Source organism: Salvia miltiorrhiza, chromosome 1, assembly GCF_028751815.1.
Source record: "Salvia miltiorrhiza cultivar Shanhuang (shh) chromosome 1, IMPLAD_Smil_shh, whole genome shotgun sequence".
Taxonomy (NCBI): Eukaryota; Viridiplantae; Streptophyta; class Magnoliopsida; order Lamiales; family Lamiaceae; genus Salvia; species Salvia miltiorrhiza.
Genome location: NC_080387.1, coordinates 49,598,876 through 49,621,863, shown reverse-complemented (window position 1 = coordinate 49,621,863; position 22,988 = coordinate 49,598,876). Strand labels below are relative to the sequence as shown.

Here is a 22,988-nt window from a genome sequence, read left to right as displayed (position 1 = left end):
CCCTTGCATTTGTACTTCTTGAAAGAGCAATTTGCACCATCCAGAATTGGTGGTCGCATAAATCCGAGATTGTTGGACTCCATGTTGAAGCAACTGTTCTGATAACAACGAGGATCACACTCAGTGTATCGAGTGACTGCTCTGATACCACTTGTTAGTGTTGCTTCCTTCAAACTTGATGTGACACACTGTGTTTAGGAAACACACCAGTGCACACAGAGAAATATTGCAACGGAAATAAAAATGAGAGAAGACACAAGGAGATACAAAAATTCTTCAGGTTATAAAATATAACTTGAAGATGCCTCATGGCAAAATGACTAAATCGAGAATGAACAACTCACGTTCAATACCTTTACAAGACTCTAGGTATTTAACACATGACACTCTCACTAAAAAACAAAAACTGGATTCAAGAGTAATACTCCGAAACCTTACAAAATAAAACAACGAGTGTTGGCTCTGATGTTATCCCAACATACGGAATCACACTCGTACACAATTACCCTACATGGCCTGATTTCTCTCTGTAAGCTCTAGACAGACTGAGGGAACTTCCTCAGCTTTTATAGACAACTCCAATCTTGCTCTTCAAAGCTGAAAACGTGGTTGCAAGAAGTGGAGTAGTGGAGGTTGAGGTAGTTTAGGGTTTTATCCATGATTTTAGGAACTAACTCCCTCAACCCCTTCTCTTCCTTTCTCCATGTTTCCTATCTTGTAGGAACTGATTTTGACTTTGTTTTAAGGCCTGCAAAAACGTGATGAAAGGCAAAACAAAATAATACTGGAGTTAAAAATTAACTCCAAGAGTTTCAATCCATCAAATAAACGAAGAATTAGTCTTACTATTTTTATCTATTAAGATAAATTATCCAAAGTAAACACCCCTAAGGGGGCATTTAATTTTGAGGATTAACTTTATGTGGCGTTTCATTGAACATTTGGAAGGCCAAGATTCTGCTGAGCATTTCATCGAACAGTTGGATCGTCTCTAAGCTGGAAGACGTCAACCTGACTCTAACGCCTCAAGTTGGTTAATTATTGATTTTTATCAATTTCTATTTTTTATTCTGTTAAATAAATATTTGAAGAGATTGTCACAGACGCAAGTTGGGCGTATTTTAAAATTTTCTATGACAGTGTCTACAACCTAATCAACATAAACTAATTCAATCTTTCAATAGTCATTTTTTATTCATTGGGTGCATAGTAGTTGCACTAACATTTTACTAAGACAACTGCAGCATATTTTATTGATTTCGATAATGCTGCACATGACTTGTTCAGCTATTTCTGCCACAAAAATTTTCAATTCTCAATTGTGGAATCATAATACTAGATTGGTTAATTGCCTTCTTACATCTTTGAATAAAAGATTGGTTGTCTTCTTTCACCTCTCAAATATTATCTCATATTTTCTTTTGACTCACACTTCCTATAAATATATTCATTCTGCATTGAAAGAGTTAGTCATGGCGGCTTATGGAGCTCTGGTTTCTCTTATGCATATCATAGATCGCATCGAGAATCATCCTTCCCCTCCAATTTCTATCGACAAACATCAAGTTCAATCTCTCACTCAAAATGTTACCTTCTTGCAGGATTTTCTTGATGGTTATATGCCCCCGGTTGTCGATGACCATGAAGCTGATCCATTGGAGCGTGGCATTGCTGATGCAGTTTATGCAGCTGAGGATGTTATCGAATCCCAAATTGTGGTTCAAATTGATAATCGATCCACAATTGTTGGGAAGATGATCAGTTTTATTAACTTGTTTCGAGCTCTGTGTAAATGTGCAACTATTGAGGAGGACTTTAATCACGATCTACAACAAGTGATGGAAGAAATATTGAATGTGATCAAGAAAGAAGCCATGGAGATTGCAGCCGATCCGTTGGAGATGCGAATTGCAGATGCAGCTTATGCGGCCGAAGATGTTATCGAATCGCATATTGTGGACGTGATTAAACTAGGTGCATACGGTTCCAGTGAACAAGCGACTTCTATCTTGCGGAAACTTCTCGAAAAAGGATGCTACTCCCTTTTTAGCGATAGCAGTGAAGCAGATGATCTGTTGGAGAGTCTTATTGCAGTCGATCCTCAACTGCAGATAAAGGGAGTCAGCTGCATCAACTTCTATCAAGATCTACAACAAGTGATAGAAGAAATGAATGTGATCAAGAAGGAAGCCATGGGGATTGCAGCCGAACCTAAACTGCAGAGAAAGGTCTCCTTGACGTCCTCTTCCGCTGTGAAGGAAAGCATGATGGTGGGCTTTGATGACGTGTCACTTGAACTCCTGGATAGGCTCACTAGAGGGCACCGCAATCGCCAAATCATCCCAATCACGGGGATGGGCGGGATTGGTAAGACCACTCTTGCCCGACATATATTTGAGCATCCACTTGTTAAGCATCATTTTGATATTTGCGGTTGGACTACAATTTCTCAAACTTATAATGTTAGAGAAACACTTAGAGGACTTCTTTGCCAAGTGAGAGGAGATTCGGGTGGTGATTTGAGTGAGGAAGATTTAGGAGTGGAATTACGTAAGTATTTATTGTGTAGGAGGTATCTCATAATACTGGATGATATGTGGAGTGTAGAGTTGTGGGAAAATATGATGGTTTTCTTTCCTGATAACAATGATGGGAGTCGAATAATCGTAACAACTAGGTTGTCAAACTTGGCTGCCGAGTTGACACACTCTAACAGCATTTGTATGAGATTATTAGATGATGTTAGTAGCTGGAATTTGTTCTCCAAAACAGTATTTGGGGATGAGGGTTTTCCTCCTCAACTCGAGGAAATTGGAAAGAAAATTGTGGAAAAGTGTAATGGACTTCCTTTGCCGATTGTTGTGATTGGGGGCCTTTTGGCAAAATCCGAACTTACACTAGAATATTGGGAGCACATACAGAAAAACTTAAGCTCAATAGTGAACTCTGAAAATGATGAATATTGCTTGAGAGTATTGAAACTAAGCTATGACCATTTGCCTGTCTATCTGAAACCTTGTTTTCTATATATGGGAACGTTTGAGGAAGATAAGGAAATTAAAGTCTCAAATTTGATCAATCTATGGGTTTCTGAAGGATTTCTTAAACCAATAGTCGGTAAAAGCTTGGAAACAATTGCCGAAGAGTATCTGAAGGAGCTAATCGATAGAAACCTCATTCTAGTTCTTGAGTTGGGGTTTATAGGGAATATAAAGTACTGCTACATGCATGATCTTCTGAGAGAGCTATCTTTGAAGGAAGCTCAAAAGCAGAGGTTTTATTATGTCTTAAGCCAACAATGTCCTCAAGGCATAAATAGCCAACGCCGCATTGTTATTCCCGAAATTATTTTAGATGGGAAAGTCTTGGAATCTATGTCACTTGCTCGTTCTTACATATGTCATGATTATACAGTTCCGCAATTGCTAGATTGTAGATTGTTGAGAACACTGACTACATATATGTTTTTCGATGAGCATTTGATAGGAAATCTCTTTCAATTGGTGAACTTGAGGTACCTTCGGGTTCATTTTTCTGCGGGGATGCAAATCCCTTCTTCAATCAATCTACTGTGGAATCTACATACACTAATTGTTATTTCTTCGTGGTGTTTGACTGCACCAGTAGAAATTTGGAAAATGTGTAAGCTTAAGTATGTCAAGTTCCCACTTCTAGGAATTTATCTCCCAGATCCTCCGAGTGATGATATTATTATCATGGAGAATCTAGAGACACTAAAAGGAGTGATTGATTTCAACTTGAATGAAGGAGTGATTCAAAGAATTCCCAATATCAAGAAATTGTATATAAAATATAAGGATAAATTAATAGACAGAGTGAAGAGCCTCAGCTATCTTCAATGTCTGAGTAAGCTGGAAACATTGCATTGTATTTTTCTAGGAGGAAGTGATGACTATCTGGAGAGTATTAGTTTCCCGCAGTCACTCAAGAAGATGTATCTTGAATGCGGAAAGTTCCATTTGGAAGAAATTCTAGAAAAGATGGCTTCATTACCACTTCTTCAGAAACTCAAATTGTGTGATGGGCAGTTTGGAAGACGCAGTTGGGAAATAGTTGAAGGCCAATTCCCCCGCCTCAAATACTTAAGATTGATTGAGTGTGCGGATATGGAATGTTGGACGTTAGAGGGCTTCTGCTTGCCGCGCCTTGAGCAACTTCATCTCTCATACATGGAGTCGTTGGAGGAGTTCCCTTCAGAAATTGGAGAAATAGCAACACTCCGGTCAATTGAATTGGAGGAGTGCAGTGAATCAATGGCTATGTCTTTGAAAAGGATAGTAGACGAACAAGAGGACTTACAAGGGGACCCATCCTTTCATGTTCGAGTTGAGTCATCCGAGGTCAGCCAAGAATTACAGAGCTTGGCAACTCCCAACTTTCGTATAGTCAAAACTGGTCCTTAAGCTTGTATTTTGATGTAGATGAGGAATTCAATATATTTCTCTTCCTTCTTCTAGGCGTCGAATCATGGCTTTCTTTTTTATTTTAATTAATAATTTAATCTACCATAAATCTTTTAGTTTGGCGCTATTCATCTTCTTAATCTATACAAATATAAAAAGTGTCTTGGACATAAAATATAGATTATCTATTATATCTCTATTACATATTTAATTTTAAGGGTAATTGTGTAGGGTTTGGTTTGATGGAAAATGCTATTAAGAGAATGGAGAATAACAAATAAATTAATAAATTCTACGAATAAACCAATATCACTCATGAACATACATATTATAAATTTCACACCCTTTAGAATTCGAACACAAACGAAAAGCCTAACTACAATGTCGTTAGTGATGTCCACGGGCCAGAAACCGCTAGTATCGGGCCTAAATCGGTGATTTACGGTTCACCCGGTGAACTGTAAGCGGCCCTTGAAGAGGTAGAGAAGGGCGAACCGCTTATTTTCTTATTTTTATTTTGTTGTATTGTGTATATTTTTTTTATGAAATTATATTATTTAATATATTATATGTAACAAATTTATTGAAAAAACTATAAACGAAATAAAATTACAACACATTAACACCCAAAATGTAATAGACTTCACATTTTTATTAAATTCAACGTAAAAGGAAAAAAAATTACAATTTACATTTACAAATAAATTAAATTAATTCAACCACAACCACTCATTTCCACTAACACATAATCTACCAACCTTAATTTTCTTAAAACCTACGTCATTCCACATGTGATACACTCTTACAGGACAGAGAGCGTATAATAAATATGAATTGTTGATTACTAATTTCAATAATACTATCTTCGTCCCATAAAAATAGTGTTAGAAGGGAGTGACACGAGTTGTAATAAAAATAGTTAAGTATATTATGAGTGGAGAAAAAATTTCATCTTAAAGGTAGTGTTAATAATGATAATTAATTAAATTATAAGTGAAAAAAGGGTCTCACCATGTGGCAGAACAGGTAAATAAGTTACTATATGAAGAGTAATCTATTGTGTAGTAGTCTCCATAAATAGAATAAGACTATTTTTTATGGACACCCTAACAAAGAAAATTAAGACTATTTTTATAGGATATATAGAGTGAGTAGCAAATAGTGAAAAAAATATAGACAAAGAATGAAACTAAGTCTTATATACTCCCTCCGTCCACGAAATAAACTCCCAGTTGGGGTTCGGCACGGAGACTAAGAAAGCTGAAAAAGGTGGTGTAAAGGTGGTGTAAAAGACTAAAAAGGTAGTGTTTATGTATTTGATTACTTTTACTAATCTTTAACTAGCAATTTGATGATAATAATAATAATAATAATAATAATAATAATAATAATAATACAAACAACAATAACAATATAATAATAATAACAATAATATAATAATAATATAATAACAATAATAACAATAAAAAAATAATAATAATAACGGTAATATAATATAATAATAATAATAATAATAATAATAACGTAATAATAATAATAATAAGATAATAAGGATAATAATAATAACGATAATAATAATAATAACAATAATAATAAATAATATATAATAATCCTCCTCCTCCTCCTCTCCCTCCTCCTCCTCTCCTCTGCCGCTCCTCCCCCTCTCCCCCTCCCCTCCTCCTCCTCCTCCGCCTCCTCCGCCTCCTCCTCCTCCTCCTCCTCCTCCTCCTCCTCCTCCTCCTCCTCCTCATCCTCCTCCTCCTCCCTCCTCCTCCTCCTCCTCCTCCTCCTCCTCCGCCTCCGCCTCCTCCCGGTCCTCCGCCTCCTCCTCCTCCCGGCCTCCTCCTCCTCCTCCTCCTCCTCCTCCTCCTCCTCCTACATCCCTCCTCCTCCTCTCCTCCTCCTCCTCTCCTCTCCTCTCCTCCTCCTCCTCCTCCTCCTCCTCCTCCTCCTCCGCCTCCCGCCTCCGGCTCCTCCTACTCCTCCTCCTCCTCCTCCTCCTCCTCCCTCCTCCTCCTCCTCCTCCTCCCCCTCCTCCTCCTCCTCCTCCTCCTCCCGGTCCTCCTCCTCCTCCTCCTCCGGCTCCTCCTCCTCCTCCTCCTCCTCCTCCTCCCGTCCTCCTCCTCCCCTCCGCCTCCTCCTCCTCCTCCGGCTCCTCCTCCTCCTCCTCCTCCTCCTCTCCTCCTCCTCCTCCTCCTCCTCCGCCTCCTCCCCTCCTCCGGTCCTCCCCTCCTCCTCCTCCTCCTCCTCCTCCTCCTCCTCCTCCTCCTCCTCTTAAAATTAATCTAATATATATAAATTCATAATATCCTAATATGTATATGTCTGTGGAATAAAGTGGGGTCCAATAGATAAAGTGTAGTAATTTAAAGCAATGGAGGGTATAATTGTCCAAAAGCAGAGTAGGAGTTTATTTCGTGGACACATATTTAAGGGGTCCAAGTAGGAGTTTTATCTCGTGGACGGAGGGAGTATCATTTTATGTGCACAATTTTAGTCCCAAAATTATATGATAGTGATAATGATAATTTAATACTATAATATAATTAATCCAAATGTCATGTAGCTATCATCATATAAAAAGATAATTTTATATACCTTCCTTAGAGCACTCCCAGCAGAAATCCCAAAATTATGCTCCTATATTCCTCCCTAAAGCTTCCCTATTTAATTTTAAGATCTCGATTTTATAAATGCATACATCAAATCTCCTATTTTCTACATAAAAACAATAATTATGTGTGGGCCCTACTAATTATAAGCTTAAAATAAATTTAGGGTGGGTGTAAATTTAAGATTGAATTTAGGTAGGTGTAATTTTTTTTGTGGGCCCCATCCAATTTAGGGGATCTGCTGGATGCATTTTTATATCATTTTCAATTGTTTTAGCCTAAATTAAGAGTTAGTGATGCATTTAGGTGATCTGCTGGGAGTGCTCTTATATTCTAGAAGTAAAGAGAGTAATTATAATTCCGATTCTACTGTAAATTGTCATCTAGACGGAATGAGATTCAGTGTATCACATTTTATGTCCCACTTTCAATTTCATTTATTATTTTATATATTTTTTCTTTAATTTCAATTTTATATGCTTTAATTTAATGTTGTGAATATTAGCTAGGGTTTATTCCATCAATGTAGGGTATATAATTATTTTTTATCATTTAATTTCACTTTTATTAGCTAATAATAGGTTGATAAATTCAAAGTCATGGTATATATTTTAAAAAATTTAATTTTTTGAAATAAAAATTAAATATAATTCATAGTATTATAATAAATTTTATTTTTATAAAAAATATTTTTAAAATAATCAATATAAGCATGAGATACAGTGGCATGCATAAAATTGTGGGACACTGGATCTCATCCCCATCTAGACATGTCGAATAGTTCGTGTTTGGGTATCTACATTGAAATTTTCGATTACCCGAACTCGAAAATCTCAAAATTTTAATACCCATTATCAAATTGAAATGGGTGTTCGATTATTTAGGTAACCTAATACCCATTAAAGTCTCAGAACTCATCAAGCTATGGGTTTTGGGCTAACAATTCTGCCTCTGATTTAAAATATACTACATTTCCATCCATGTGAACCATTTCTTTGTATTGTTGATAAATTGCAATCAACGCATAAATATCAAAGAAATTCCGTTAATAAGTAGTGATGCATAGAAATATTTAGCAAGAGTAGTCTTAGCTATGCCGCTCATTCCTACGATTGGGATTATTGTCTCTGTTTAATGAAAATTCCTGAATATATGCACAATTATCTCTTAATTAAACATATGTTAATTTGATGCTTATTCAAATGCAAATATCTTGGAGAGCCTTACACATAATTTAAAAAATATAAGCACGCACGAAAACAAGAGAGATGGTGGTGGAGTAAAACCTAGCTAGCTATTACACAACTTCAAAGTTGGGACCTGCCAAGCTCTGCAATGCTTCAAAGGTCTGCATTTCTTCGTCTTTACGCGGAAACCAAACTTGAACATGAAATTGAACTTCCCCTTGTAAATCCACTTGTTGGTCTACGATCTCCTTGGCACACCTCACTGATGATTCGCCACAATCAGTCATCCATATCTTTTGCAGGGTGGGTATATCTCCAATCTGAGATGGGATCTCCTTCAACTCTTCCATATGAAAAAGCTGAAGCTTCTCAAGACGTGGAAAGATGGAGCTCGCTTCCGCAGTCCAATGCTCCAGACTAGGACATGAATACAATCCCAAGTATTTGAGGGAAGGGAATTGGTCTTCAACCATTTCCCACTTGCCTGTTTTAAAGCATCCCTGCCACAATTTGAACTTCTCGAGATGGGGCAATGCACCTATCTTTTCCAACATCTTTTCCCATTCAAAGCCACCATTCATGGAAAGAGTCAACTTCTTAAGGCTTTGGGGGAATGTGAGCACATACAAAGAAACTCTAAAATCATACCAACACGATATGTAGAGAGATTCCAATTTACACAGACGTTCGATATTGCTCAGACAATAATAATCATCATGCTCGATCCCCTCGCCCCCAAGATACTGCATCCCCAATTTTTTGATATTGGGAATTCTCTTGACCACCTCTTCACTGCACTTGAAATTACGCACTCGCTCAAGCACCTGTAGATTCTCCATGATGACGACATCATCACTCGAAGGTTCTGGAAGACAAAAACTTCTTTCAGTCATTTCAATATGCCTAAGTTGAGGCATTCTCCATATCTCAGCAGGTGCAGTGAATTCCTTCTCACAAGAAACGATCAATGTGTGTAGATTCCAGAGGCGGCTGAAGGAGGAAAAGATCGAGGACATGCTACCAACTTCAACAGCAAGGTGGCGCAGGTTAACATACTGAGACGCAAGGGACTTGATCACATAGCTTTCATCATCATAATAACGAAACTTATATGCATGCAATGTTCTAAGCAGTCCAGAGTTCTTACTCCCCGGGACTTTCCCATATTCACTGACAACGGAACGAGCACATGGCATAGATTGCAAGTCATCAAGGACTATTTTCTTGGGAGTGCTCCTACGTATAATAACGCGGCGTTGGCTACTTCTGCCACGAGGACTAGATTGCCCTATCACATGATAGAACCCATCTCTCTTGCCCTCATTTAAGCATAAATCCCTCAACAAATCATGAATTTTGACTAATTTTATGTTTCCAGTAGACCCCTCTTCACCAACTAGAATGAGATTTCTATCAACCAAGTCCTTTAAGAACTCTATGGCAATAGTTTCCAAACTTTTGCCATTCACTGGCTTTAGAAATCCTTCCGAAACCCATAGCTTCACGAGTGTTGAGACTTTAACCGAATCATCCTCCTCAAACACTCCCATATACAAAAAACATGGCTTTAAATAAATTGGCAAATGATTATAGCTCATTTTCAACACTTTCAAGCAATGCTTATCATTCTCCAAATTCACTATTGAAGTTAAGTTCTTCCTAATTGATTCCCAACCTCCTAGAGTGTGTTCCATATTTTTCAAAATACCCCCCACCACAACAATTGATAAAGGAAGTCCTCTACAGTGCTCTACAATTTCCTTTCCCATTTTCTCTAACTTATGAGGGCAACTCCCAACCCCAAACACAATTTTGGAGAAAAGTTCCCAGCTTCTAACCTCATCTAAAAATTCCATTTGAATATAATTGTTGTTCAATTGGGAACTCAGGTGTGAAAGCCTAGTCGTCACTAATATCCGACTACAATTCTCATTATCAGGAAAGAAACGTTGTATCCTATCCCATGCATCGATGCTCCACATATCATCCATCACAATTAGAAACCTTCTACCTGACAAATACTGATAGAGCTCTAATCCTAGTTCATCTTCACTCCTTTCACTCAACTGTTCCTTGTATTGTTTAGTGGCTTGAGAAACAAGTTCACAAAGAATTTCTCTTGTGTTGTATTGTTGAGAAATAGTAGCCCATGCACGAATATCAAAACGATGCTCAATAATTGGCTTCGAATAAACAGTTTTGGCAAGAGTGGTCTTACCTATCCCGCCCATTCCTGTGATCGGGATGACTTGGCGTTCGTGTTGGTCCGCAACGAGCCTTTCCAAGATGCCATTCACGACACCCTCGGACCACACCACCGTGCCACTACTGTTCTTCCCAGTGGAAGAAGGAGCAGAGACGAAGCTGCGCCTTTTATCATGGAGCACCACCTTCTCTGTATTCCTCTGCATCGCCAAACTCTTGATCTCATCCATTTCTTGTATCACATTTTGCACATCTTGATACAAGTTCATCTCTTCATCATCATCATGATTTGGTGAGACAGTTTTTGGATCCTCTGCCCCTCGAAAGCAGCTGAAGAAGCGGCTGCAAATGGTTTCTTTGGATCTGCTCAGCTGAATCTTGGCCACGATATGAGATTCGATGGCGTGTTCTGCCGCGTAAGCTGCATCTGCAATACGCATCTCCAATGGATCTGCTTCGTCGCCGTCGGAAACAGGGGAGATATAAGCTTCGAGAAACTCCTGCAAGAACGTGACATTTTCAGTGAGAGATTGAACTTGTTGTTTGCTGAGAGAAATTGGAGGGGAATGATGGCGCTCGATGTCGTCTATGATATGCATTAGAGAAACCAAAGCTGCGTAGGCTGCCATGATCGATATCAGTTGAAGGGAAATAGAGTATAATTATGAGAATTTTGGATAAGAATTTGATAGACTTAATTGAGCTTCTTATACTAACACAATGGCTAGCAACTCGATCTTAATTAGTCGTATTTTTGGTGCCAATCTTGATGGTTTCTGACTAGGTTCAAAACTGTGGTTAGCTTTGTAGAAGAAGATATTGCAAGTAGCCAAGTTGCATTCCTAGTTGCAATATTTATAGATTCATAAGTTGGTAGATGTGAGATGAATTTTGGAAAACATTGTAAGTTGGCATGTTGTCGTGCATATTCCATTTGTTTTGTTTGATACTGCGTATGCTGCCATGATCGATATCAGTTGACGGGAAATAGAGTATAATTATGAGAATTTTGGACAATAATTTGATAGACTTGATTTAGCTTCTTATACTAACACAATGGCTAGCAACTCAATCTTAATTAGTCTCATTTTTGTGGCAAATTTGCTGGTTTTTGACTAGGTTCAAAACTGTGGGTTGTTTTGTACAAGAGGATATTGCAAGTAGCCAAGTTGCATTCCTAGTTGCAAAATGTATAGATTCATAAGTTGGTAGATGTGAAATGAATTTTGGAAAACATTTCAAGTTGGCAAGTTGTCATAATCCATTAGTATTTGTTTTGTTTGATACTGCAAAAATGCCCCAAAATTCTAAATTAATATCTCAAGTCTCATTGAACAACCGCAAAATCAGCTAATCATGTGGGACAAAAATAGCAAGGTAAATCGTAAATACTCCATTAGTTCGTCAACAGTATGGCATTTTGTTTGGGCATAGATTTTTGTTTGGGCATAGATTTTGTTCGTCAACATTATTGTGTAGCTATTATTTACAGTTATCTATACTAATAGAAAAAGAGCCTAAGGCAGCATAAAACACAACTTGTGGATTGTCTATTTTACCCCCTATTGTATATTTTATTTTAAAATTATTTTACATATTATATATTTATAAGAATATATATTAATTCATTAGATATTACACTAAATCTATGTGATATATATTTATAGGGTTAGGTTTTATGGAGACTTATTTTTTTTTTAAGTTAGGATCATTGAACATGTCAATAGTTTTTTTTATGAACATACCAATAATTTTATTGAACGTTTAGGAACGTTTGGGGATTGAATCCTGAAGTGTGAAATTTTAAACAAATACATCTTTTCAACAAATACGTTCGTTCATAAAAAATTACTGACATGTTCATCACAATTATTAATATATTCATTAAAATCTGGACGCGAGATTTATTCTTAATACTGGACTATTTGATGGATCATGATCAATGGATGAGATTTTTTCTCAATTCTTTAAATATTTGTCTTTTTCAATAGAATTTTTCCCTATATCTATAGCTATTGATAAGACTTATAAATAAATATATCTATTAAATAAATTATTTAAAGTAATGAGCTAATAGATTTTCTAAAATATATTATCAAATAAAATAACATTAATTACACATACATTGTACATTTTTTTATGCTAGTATAAATAAAAAGGTGGAAACAATATCGTGGATGGAGGAAATATAATTTTGGCCAAAGAATGGAGGGAGTACTACAGTGACAAGTGACAACATTTAGCTCAACATTTTGTATTATATCGACAATAAAGCGCAACTTACTTGATAATTTGAGTCACTACGAGATGAAAATGACTAAATGAGAACTATTACTGTGATAATTTGAGTCACTACGAGATTAAAATGAGAACTAATCATTTAAAAAAAATATGTATATCATATTCCATCTGCAGGTTGGCCCGTCTAACTCCATCTGTTTTCAAGGAATCCGATCCAACCCACTCTTTTTTTTTTTTTTTTTTTTCCTGTTGGGTAGCTTTGGGCCAATGGGCCCAACGAGTTTCCGCAGCAATACTCTGTTAGAACGGCATTGTTAAAATTGGGCACGAATTCGATTAGCAACTCCAATCCTTGTTTGATAAAAATCAGCGTGTTTTATGCAGTAGATCAATCTCGCCTACTTTTATGCAGTATGTTTCTTGAAGCATCACAACCTCGTTGATGTATCTACAAATGTTGAAGCCGTAGATCAGTCTCGCCTACATTTATGCAGTATGTTTCTTGAAGATGTTTAGGAGCATGCTTAGTATTAATTATGTATGTTATTGAGTTTATGGAGGTGAAAAATAATATAACAGCTTTCAGATCTGAGATACCTTAAATAAGTTCGATTTCAAAAATATCTCTGTTCAGCCAAAAGGTCAAACTTGCTTCTATAAATTAAGGTCTATGTTTCTCTCTGTTACATTTTCAGATATGGATGTGAAGAAAATTGAGATCGAAGCATATGGGGCTGGACGATATGATAGTATTCACATGCATTGATTGTTATAAGTCATATTCACTAATCCACATGTATAGATTCAGATATGAGTTCTTATTCTGTACAGGTCTATAACACTTATGATTATCTTGGTATAACCAACATTTTACCACAGCTAGCGCCAGTAATATACATGTTTGGTGCACATAATCTGCCTCAAGTTAGATAACATCAAATCGGTTCTTGTGAAAATTCAAAACTTGACATCTTTAAAAAAAAATGAAATTGAAGTCTTTAGCAGCTTTCTTATTTACCTGTTCTATTAAAAAGAGTAACTAGGCTACGTCAACGACTAGTAAACTGTAGGGCCAACTGACTTATTTTATCTTAGCTGTTGGCAATAATGTGATTTTATCTTAGCCACTGCGACTTACACATAGTTTTTGCTGAAGCTGAACTAAGATTCTATCAAATTATTGACCGAAATTCTCAGAAAAATATACACTGTTTTCCCTTCAATCATGGCGGCCTATGCAGCCTTAGTTTCTCTTATGCATATCATCGATGATATCGAGCATCATCCTTCCCCTCCAATTTCTCTCGACAAACAACAAGTTCAATCTCTCACAGAAACTGTTATGTTCTTGCAGGAATTTCTTGAAGGTTATAAGTCCCCTGTTGCTAATGGAGATGAAGCTGATTCATTGGAGATGCGTATCGCAGATGCAGCTTATGCGGCTGAAGATGCTATCGAATCTCATATTGTGCACAAAGCTCAGCTGAGCAGATCCAAAGAAACCAAAGATGCTATGGAATCTCATATTGTAGAGAAGGTTCAGCTGAGCAGATCCAAAGAAGCCAAAATCAGCTGTTTCTTCAACTGCTTTCGAGATCCGAAAAATGAGTCATCAGATCACGATGATGAACTGATTAACTTGTATCAAGATGTACAAAAAGTGATTGAAGAAATGGATCAGATCAAGAAAGAAGCCACGGAGAGTGCAGCGGAAGCTCAGCTGCAGAGAAATGTCTCCTCGACTCGTGCTGGCTCCTTGACGTTCTCTTCCACTGTGAAGGAAAGCATAATGGTGGGCTTTGACGATGTGTCACTTGAACTCCTGGATAGGCTCACTGGAGGGCACCGCAATCGCCAAATCATCCCAATCACGGGGATGGGCGGGATTGGTAAGACCACTCTTGCCCTTCATATATTTGAGCATGCACTTGTTAAGCATCATTTTGATATTTGTGGTTGGGCTACAATTTCTCAAACTTATAATGTTAGAGAAACACTTAGAGAAGTTCTTCGCCAAGTAAGTGGAAATTCGGGTGGCGATCTAAGTGAGGAAGATTTAGGAGACAAACTACATAAGTATTTATTATGCAGGAGGTATCTCATAATACTGGATGATATGTGGAGTGTAGAGGTGTGGGATAAGATGAGGTTTTTCTTTCCTGATAACAATGATGGGAGTCGAATAATCGCAACGACTAGGCTGTCAAACTTGGCTGCCGTGTTGACAGACTCTAACAGCATTGGTATGAGACTCTTAGATGATGTTAGTAGCTGGAACTTGTTCTCCAAAACTGTGTTTGGGGATGAGGGGTTTCCTCCACAACTTGAGGAAATTGGAAAGAAAATTGTGGAAAAGTGTTATGGACTTCCTTTGTCGATTGTTGTGATTGGGGGTCTTTTGGCAAAGTCCGAACTTACACTAGAATATTGGGAGCACATAGAGAAAAATTTAAGCTCAATAGTGAATTCTGAGAATGATGAATATTGGTTGAGAGTATTGAAACTGAGCTATGACCATTTGCCTGCCTATCTGAAGCCTTGTTTTCTGTATATGGGAGTGTTTGGGGAAGATGAGAAAATTAGAGTCTCAGATATCATCAAGAGATGGGTTTATGAAGGATTTCTTAAACCAATTACTAATAAGAGCATGGAAACTGTTGCCAAAGAGTATCTGAAGGAGCTAGTTGATAGAAATCTCGTTCTAGTTAATGAGTTGGGGAAACTTGGGAATATAAAGTACTGCAAAATGCATGATCTACTGAGAGATCTATCTTTGAAAGAAGCTGAAAAGCAGAGGTTTTATTATGTCTTAGGGCAACATTGTCCTCGAGGCATAAGTAGCCAACGCCGCATTGTTATTCCTCGAGTCACAAATAGCCAACGCCACATTCTTCCCAAAATGATTTTAGATGAGAATGTCTGTGATGCCTTGGAATCTATGCCACTTGCTCGTTCTTACCTATCTTTATTACTTGGCCGTCATCATGAACGTCCTTATGATATAGTTCGGCAATTGCTAAATTGTAGGCTGTTGAGGATTCTGACTATACATGCGTATATCCATGAGTCTTACCTAAAAAATGTGTTTCAGTTGATGAACTTGAGGTACCTTTCGATTGGAGTTTCGAGAAGATGTCTTGAGGAGTCCCCCCAAGTCCCTTCTTCAATCAATTTCCTATGGAATCTACATACACTAATTATTATTTATGATGAGGAACTTACTGCACCAGCAGAAATTTGGAAAATGCATCAGCTTAAGCATGTCGAGTGCATATTTGGAGGAATGTATCTCCCAGATCCTCCGAGTGATGATAATGTTATCATGGAGAATCTAGAGACTCTCAAAGGAGTGTTTGATTTGAACTTGAATGAAGCATTGGTTAAAAGAATACCCAATATCAAGAAATTGTATATAAGTTACTGGGATAAACTAATGGACAGAGGGAAGTGCCTCAGGTATGTTCGGTTTCTGAGTAAATTGGAAAGCTTCAAGTGCTATATTAAGTATGGAATTGATGAGCATTTGCAAAGTATTATCTTCCCAAACTCACTCAAGAAGCTGTTTCTTAGCTGTGACATCCATATTGAGGAAATTCTGGAACATCTAGGTTGGTTACCACTTCTTGAGAAGCTTCAACTGGAACATGGTCGGTTTGCAACACGCTGTTGGAAAATAGTTGAAGGCCGATTCCCCTGCCTCAAATACTTGAGTTTGGATGAGTGTGCGAATATGGAATGTTGGACTTTAGAGGGCTCTTGCTTGCCGCGCCTCGAGCAACTTCGTCTCAAAAGCATGCGGTTGTTGAAGGCGTTCCCTTCAGAAATTGGAGAAATAGCAACACTCAGATCAATTGAATTGGCGGAGTGCAGTGAATCGATGGCTATGTCTTTGAAAAGGATAGTAGACGAACAAGAGGAGTTACAAGGGGAGCCATCCTTCCATGTTCGAGTTAAGTCATACAATGTCAGCCAAGAACTGCGGAGCTTGGCAACTCCCAACTTTTGTGTAGGACATGCTTAAACTTGTTTGATGTGATGAGGAATTCAGTTGTCGGAATACTAATTTGAGTGATTAATGTTCCATATCTCGCTCCCTTCCTTCTTCTAGGTGCCGAATTGTGGTTTTCCTTTTATTTTAAATGATAAATTAAATTATTGGCGCTTTTTATCTGCTTAATAAGCTAATAATTGGAGTTCAATCCTATGTTCTCTCGTCCCAAATCCAAAATAGAAAAGAAAAAAGAAACAATACATTAGTTTTTCCTTATAATTTTGTATTTGTCTTATTTAAATTATGTATAGTTTTTAACTAAACAAATCCTTTGAATTTGTAATATTTTTATTTAAAGTATTTAAAAGATTCAACGATGTTTTACCTGTTGAAAGTTAAAGCTGATTTTCCTAAAGCAAGTCTCAATTAATGTTGATGTTCATTTGTCTTGCTGTTGCCTAGTTTCTCTAAATCTTTATTTGGGTCTTTATGTTGTAGCCTAGAATATTCTGTAGGCCTTTTTAATTCCTTTTGTATGTCTTCAACACAACTTTTTTTTTTATCAGAGAAAAGAGAGCTTCAATTAAAAAGATGGAGAGGATTAATTGTCTTCAACACAACTACTGAACCGAAAGAAAACAGACTCTCCATTTTTTGCCTCCAACACTGCTATTATCTTTTGTCTATTTTCATTCTTCAAAGCTTATCCTTGGCGCCTTAATTATGGTTTTGATCTTGGGCTAGTGAATGAACTTCACTGCATATTATTTCACATTACCGACACAATTCTATGCTCATCTATTGAATATTTACATTTGGATTCGTACTGGATGTTTAAGATATCAATTTGATGCTTAAAATTTAAACTAATCTATATTATATTAAAACAACAGTTTTCAATTAGAAATTGATTTCAAATCAATTTGAAATTGATTTGAATGGCAATTTTGATAATACTTTTAATATGAAGGTTAAAAAAAATTATTAACACCACTAACTCATTTCACACGTTCACACTAATTCAACAAAATATATTAATTACTTAGAAAACAATATTCAAATATATTTATTCAATTTGATTTTCTTTTAAACTAGTGTTGCCCCCGTGCTTTCGCACGGTCAGCACATTTTTGTTTTAGTTTTATAATTTTGAAATATAAAGATTGATAAATTAATTTAAAATATTTAAATATATTATAAGCTTGAAGTAATAATAAAAATATGGATCAATATAATTTGATGTCCTAAAATTTATAAATCAAGAAGCTTCTAATTTTTGTTCATTTAAAATTACAATAAAATATGGTAATATTTATATCATTAATTTTACATAGTTATTATTTATAGATATAACTCATTATGAATCGATGAATCATTCATAATGTAGTATTCCCTTCGTCCACCAAAAAAGAGTCATACCTCCCTTCTTTTTTTGTCCACGAAAAAGGTCATGTTTCACTTTTTATACAATTTTTTCTTTTATTGACTTTTTTATTTACTTTATTTGTCATTAATGAAACCACCACCGTAAATGCTAATCACTTTACTTTATTTCTTAATTAAATCCTAATCTATTGCTTAATTAAACTCTTCCCCATTACATAATTTGGTAGATGTATAATTCTAAATGACTATGGATCACTTTTCTTTCAAAAAAATATATACTCACAATCTGCAGGTGATTATGATTATATTTATATATTGTTCTAAATTATCAAAACTTTAAGGTAATTTCATGACTTAAGTTCGTTAAGAGGAAATGACATTTTTTTAGTACTTGATTTTTTTTATTTTATTTTTTGCAGATTTCCGTAATTCATAGAATAATTTTTTTATGCCAAAATACTATAGTACCAATAGAGTGCACTTCACGAATTCTATTCATTTTCTGTCACAATTTTTTAAATACAAAAATGATGTAAAAAACTCTACTTGTAATTGTAATATTTTTCCTATTTAAGCGATGTGGGGGCAGCTATAATATGACTACATAACTTTATATGTTATTTATATTCATTAGTGTAGCAGATATTATTTGGGTCCACATCGATAATCAAAGATCAATACATTGGTCTTTTCATCTCATACAGATTCAGAGAAGCCAGAAAATAAAGTTTTGGCCTTCAATTTGCTGTAATTTCTCCGATTACGGTTTTCCGGGGTGCTCAATTTTCTGTGAGAAGCTAGAAATCTGAACTTATGGCAGTTTCAACCATGGCGCTCTACTCGAGTCCGCCAGTAGCGTGTGCTCCGCCTCGCACCAGATCAGCTCCCATGCGTCGTATGATTTGGATGTGAACAGCCGGTCAACGTTGGCATCGCCGTCGTAGAAACCATTGATGGAGTTGCCGCAGACTGAGTCGAAAGGAGAGAGGAGGCAGCGGAGAAGATGGAGAAGATAGGGAGGAGAGGCTTGCGTGAAAACTGAAAAAATCTGGACAGATATAAAGGCTTCGCCATCAATTTTTGAGAGAAATATGAAAAGACTATTTTGTCCAAATGTGTTTAGGCGGGAAAATTTTAACACACTACTTTCCTTTAGTATAATAGATAGATTTCAGACCCATAATTGTTTGCATTCCCCTATAAATGAGAAACATCCCCTTCTCAAGAAGTTTCCATATGGTTTTTTATGGAAAAGTTAGCAAAATGAAGAACCAGAAGAGAAAAGAAAAGCAGTATGACTTACTTTCTTTAAGTAAAAAAACATCGTATCTTTTCATTAGTCTAAAAAAAACAATAGCTGAATGGCCAAAAAGTATGATGGTGGAAAGATTGAAAATACTGAAAGAGCATAAACGAAGATAACAGTAGTATAACATACTTTAGCTCTATGAACTACAACACGCAAACTCTGTGATGAGCTTTGGTAGAGTTCATCCAGTTTTTCTCTCCATGTTGCTGCTTTATTTTCCTTAGGAACAGGTTCAGCAAACTCCAAGCTTTCCTAGAAACATTATATTGAAACTAATTATAAGGAGAATAATAAAGAAAAAAAGAAGAGACCTCTTGTGGAACAAAGAAAAATTACCAAGTTCTTTGTATATTTCTTCACACTTTTCCAAGGACAATAATTATATTTCAAGAGCAACAGCAAGCATACCACCAGTAGATGTTCAACAAATAAGGTCAAAAAGCTCATGAATTTGCTTTCTAGTACCCTTCTCAATTTCATGCCACCACCATCCATTGTAGGTATGCGCAATCCTCACTTGGGAACTTGTCTTCATCTAATAGCACGGCGCAGAATCTCATTCTCCCCTAGAATGACATATGTGAGAGATGTGAGACTCCCTAACCCAATCTATGTTAAAGCATTAAAATATTCTAGCAAAAACGCACCCAATATAGCCAGAGCACGGGCTGCAGCTTTACATACACGCCGCTCAGGTGCATCGTTACCATCTAGAGGTGATCTTCTTGTAGGCCCGACTGACTTCTTCAATGGAGCTTGAAAATCCCCAAAACTGCAAATTCAAACAAAAAGGTATGATATCATTCATCAACACGAAATCCCAGCAGCTAATCAATCACAGAGATACGGTAACTTATTAGGTCAAAATAATTCTAGGATAAAAAATCAACAAATTTTCAATGTATTAGGCTGTATAACATGAAACCATTTTCTGAGAGATGAAACAAATTAGCTAGAGATTCCTTAGTTACATTATGTTACTCGAACCTCTTTTGAAAGCAATGAATTTGTACCACCTAACAAAAAACAAAGCACAATTCCCTCAATCAAGAAAACCCCCAACATTATCAAGAAATATTAAACCAAAAAAGGTTATGAAAAATACCAACTTGCAGCAATGAGACAGCTCAGCAGCGCCTCCCACTCCTCATTCTGGAAATGCAATTCCAAAGACGACGACAAACAGTGGCACCCTAAAGACGCCGTATTCCTGTAAGAGCATCTCTTTCTTGCGGCGGGAAGGGATGAGAGAGAGTGGTGAAAAAAGTTGGGCTTGAGTGGATGGTGAATGAGAGAGAATTCCATTTCCTTTGTAAGAAACAGATACATACACATACAATAAATATACATTTATATTATTACCAAGCCATCATAAACTTGAGAGACAGAAAATGCACAGAAATCAAGTCTAGGTTGATTCAGGCATACCTTAGAAGCCCTACCAGCTACCTCCGAATCTCCAGTGTATTGTTCCATAGTTTCTCCTTTGGAAGAACCAAACACCGCAATTGCATTATCTGAAGAACTCATGGATGACTCTACATCTATAATAGCACTTTTTAAAATAGGAGTGAGAGAAAGAGGTTTCATCATGTGACCCTGCTTCCCATCCATAGACTGAAATGCAATGACTTGAATCCTTCCAACCTGTAATGATCTATATCAGCTGAAAAGAAAAACTGACTATGTCATAGGCCATCATATTAACACTAACCTTTGAGCATCTTCACTGAAACAGGAACATATCAAACCAATAAACCCAGAATCCAATAGCCAATACATTGCTTGAGTTCGCACATCTGCAGAAATCACAGAAAAATAGTATGATATACAATAGTAGATGAGGAAGACATCCTTACTCAAGTGGGAATGACAGGAAGATGTGGGGCTGCCTGGTATGGCAAGTTCCCAACACAAAAAAATTAGAGCTAATCTAAAGGAAAATCCCAATAACATCAACTCAGAAAATAAAACGAAAATCAATCTTCTTTCTGTGAAAACCACGGTCACATTTAACATATCCTTGCAGCCACTCAATTTAAACATCATCTAGAAAAATTGCAGGTATTATTTCGTTACCAAGTAATTAAGCGAATGCACGTAAGAATACAACAACTGTGATTATCCACCTTTAGGGATATTTCAGCTAATAGTCTTAACCTCTTGTTTCCACGGTGGAAGAGCGGTTCTGAGCTTTAATACTATCGCAAACTGAAATAAATGAATGAACAAAGAATAACATAAACTCAAGAGTTTGGATCCACCAGAAGCTTTAATACTACAGCGGAAGAGCGGTTCTGGCCGTCGATCGTCACAGCCTCGATGCCTATTACACAAATTCAAACTTCTCAGTCCTAGAAAAAAATAAAATTGCAAAATAAAAAACAATTCAGAAAACACACAAACTATGGAGATATATACTCCTATTTGCTAATTTTACCATCAAAGGAGCGAATGCACTTAATAACTTCTGAAGCGCCGGATTATGGCCACTGACAATGAGAAAACGAAGAGGAGAGAGACTTTTGGAAGAATGAGTATATGGGAGATAAAGAGAGGACGGAGAGGGTGGTGCTGCTGCTGCTGTCGCCGGCGAACGACGGTATCTATTTGGCAGGAGAAAGATAGAGAGATGGCTGGCGAGTGTTGTAGCCGGCGAGGGTGCGGCAGTCTTCGAGCTGCTTCCCAGCGAAGATGAGTCGTTGCTGGTCCGGCGGAATACCTTCTTTATGGATCTTAGCGACGACTCCACCTTGAGAAGTTGAGGATTGTAGAGAAAAAAAAAATGAGAAAGAAATGAGGAGACCTAAAGTAAGAGAGAGAGAGAGAGAGAGAAAAATGAGTAATAAATGGTGTCAGACGCCTTTTTGCGTGAAAAGTGAAGGAAAGAGAGTAAAAAGGCTGATGGCACATGCACCACAGAATACTTACATATATCACGCAAAACGAAAAAAAATTGTAAGGCTGAAGAAAGAGGCGGGAATGTGCGTTGCGTTTTTGCACTGATTCACTGCGTTTTTTTGTAAAAACTTTCCTGGCTTTAGATAATAAATAGATATAGAGTAGATTGCAGAATTGTATTGAGTATGAAGATGAAAAGTCATGCGCCTGCCTTTTTAGTGTCTGCACGTCAGGAAAAAGTGGGTGGGAATATGAAGTGGGTGGGAATATGAAATGACATGTATAAGTAATAAATAATAAAATATTATTTTTAATAAAATAATATTTTTTGCATGGAAGATGGGTTTTTGGCGGGAAGTTTTCATGCAGAAAACTTTCCTATAGTATAATAGTATAGATTCATCAACTTTAATTTATAAAAAAATATTCAATATGGATGTTAAATTAAAGATAATGACGATATCCTTAATTTGATGTAAAAATTATAAAAAATAAATTTAAAACCAATAAGTTATTATAGTTTAAAGTCACCAAATTATTTTTTTCTCTCTCCTCTCTCTTCTCTCCTCTATCATCTCCTCTCTCATTTCTCATTTTTTAAAATTCACGGTTCTTTCATTCCTTTTTCCGTATTTTTTTATTTTATTTTTTATGTTTTTACTATAGATCAGTATTTTTTATATTTTACTATTTATATTTTTATTATATCAGTTTAATGCAATTACAATGATG

The 22,988-nt window shown here is 36.6% G+C and overlaps 4 protein-coding genes across 23 annotated transcripts; 2 read left to right on the top strand and 2 right to left on the bottom strand.

Annotated features, from left to right (window-relative positions):
- The first annotated feature begins 1,211 nt into the window (after positions 1-1,211).
- LOC130989898 (putative late blight resistance protein homolog R1A-10) lies at positions 1,212-4,551 on the top strand. The gene has a single exon (XM_057914060.1). The coding sequence runs from the start codon at positions 1,266-1,268 to the stop codon at positions 4,422-4,424; it is 3,159 nt and encodes a 1,052-aa protein (XP_057770043.1). The 5' UTR covers positions 1,212-1,265; the 3' UTR covers positions 4,425-4,551.
- A 3,652-nt stretch (positions 4,552-8,203) lies between these two features.
- LOC130989890 (putative late blight resistance protein homolog R1B-23) lies at positions 8,204-11,219 on the bottom strand. The gene has a single exon (XM_057914047.1). The coding sequence runs from the start codon at positions 11,055-11,057 to the stop codon at positions 8,334-8,336; it is 2,724 nt and encodes a 907-aa protein (XP_057770030.1). The 5' UTR covers positions 11,058-11,219; the 3' UTR covers positions 8,204-8,333.
- A 1,627-nt stretch (positions 11,220-12,846) lies between these two features.
- LOC130989884 (putative late blight resistance protein homolog R1C-3) lies at positions 12,847-16,769 on the top strand. Its single transcript, XM_057914035.1, has 2 exons — positions 12,847-13,162; positions 14,024-16,769. The coding sequence occupies exon 2, from the start codon at positions 14,084-14,086 to the stop codon at positions 16,688-16,690; it is 2,607 nt and encodes an 868-aa protein (XP_057770018.1). The 5' UTR covers positions 12,847-13,162; positions 14,024-14,083; the 3' UTR covers positions 16,691-16,769.
- Positions 16,770-18,570: 1,801 nt separating this feature from the next.
- Positions 18,571-22,385, bottom strand: LOC130989798 (uncharacterized). Of its 20 annotated transcripts, none has more exons than XR_009090772.1 (9): positions 21,796-22,368; positions 21,485-21,681; positions 21,070-21,154; positions 20,784-21,002; positions 20,461-20,663; positions 20,003-20,127; positions 19,692-19,921; positions 19,485-19,607; positions 18,571-19,094 (listed from the first exon to the last, which is right to left on the bottom strand). XR_009090772.1 is itself a non-coding variant. In XM_057913920.1 (8 exons), exons 2-6 carry the CDS (start codon positions 21,402-21,404, stop codon positions 19,887-19,889), a joined length of 804 nt encoding a protein of 267 aa, XP_057769903.1. In that variant the 5' UTR covers positions 21,405-21,681; positions 21,796-22,356; the 3' UTR covers positions 18,571-19,094; positions 19,485-19,607; positions 19,821-19,886. The 20 variants fall into 20 exon arrangements, 14 of the variants coding, with proteins under 14 accessions (XP_057769903.1, XP_057769896.1, XP_057769911.1 ...); XR_009090770.1 differs by having other exon boundaries at positions 21,516-21,681; positions 21,796-22,363; XR_009090768.1 differs by having other exon boundaries at positions 21,070-21,681; positions 21,796-22,378.
- Between the last annotated feature and the right edge of the window lie 603 nt (positions 22,386-22,988).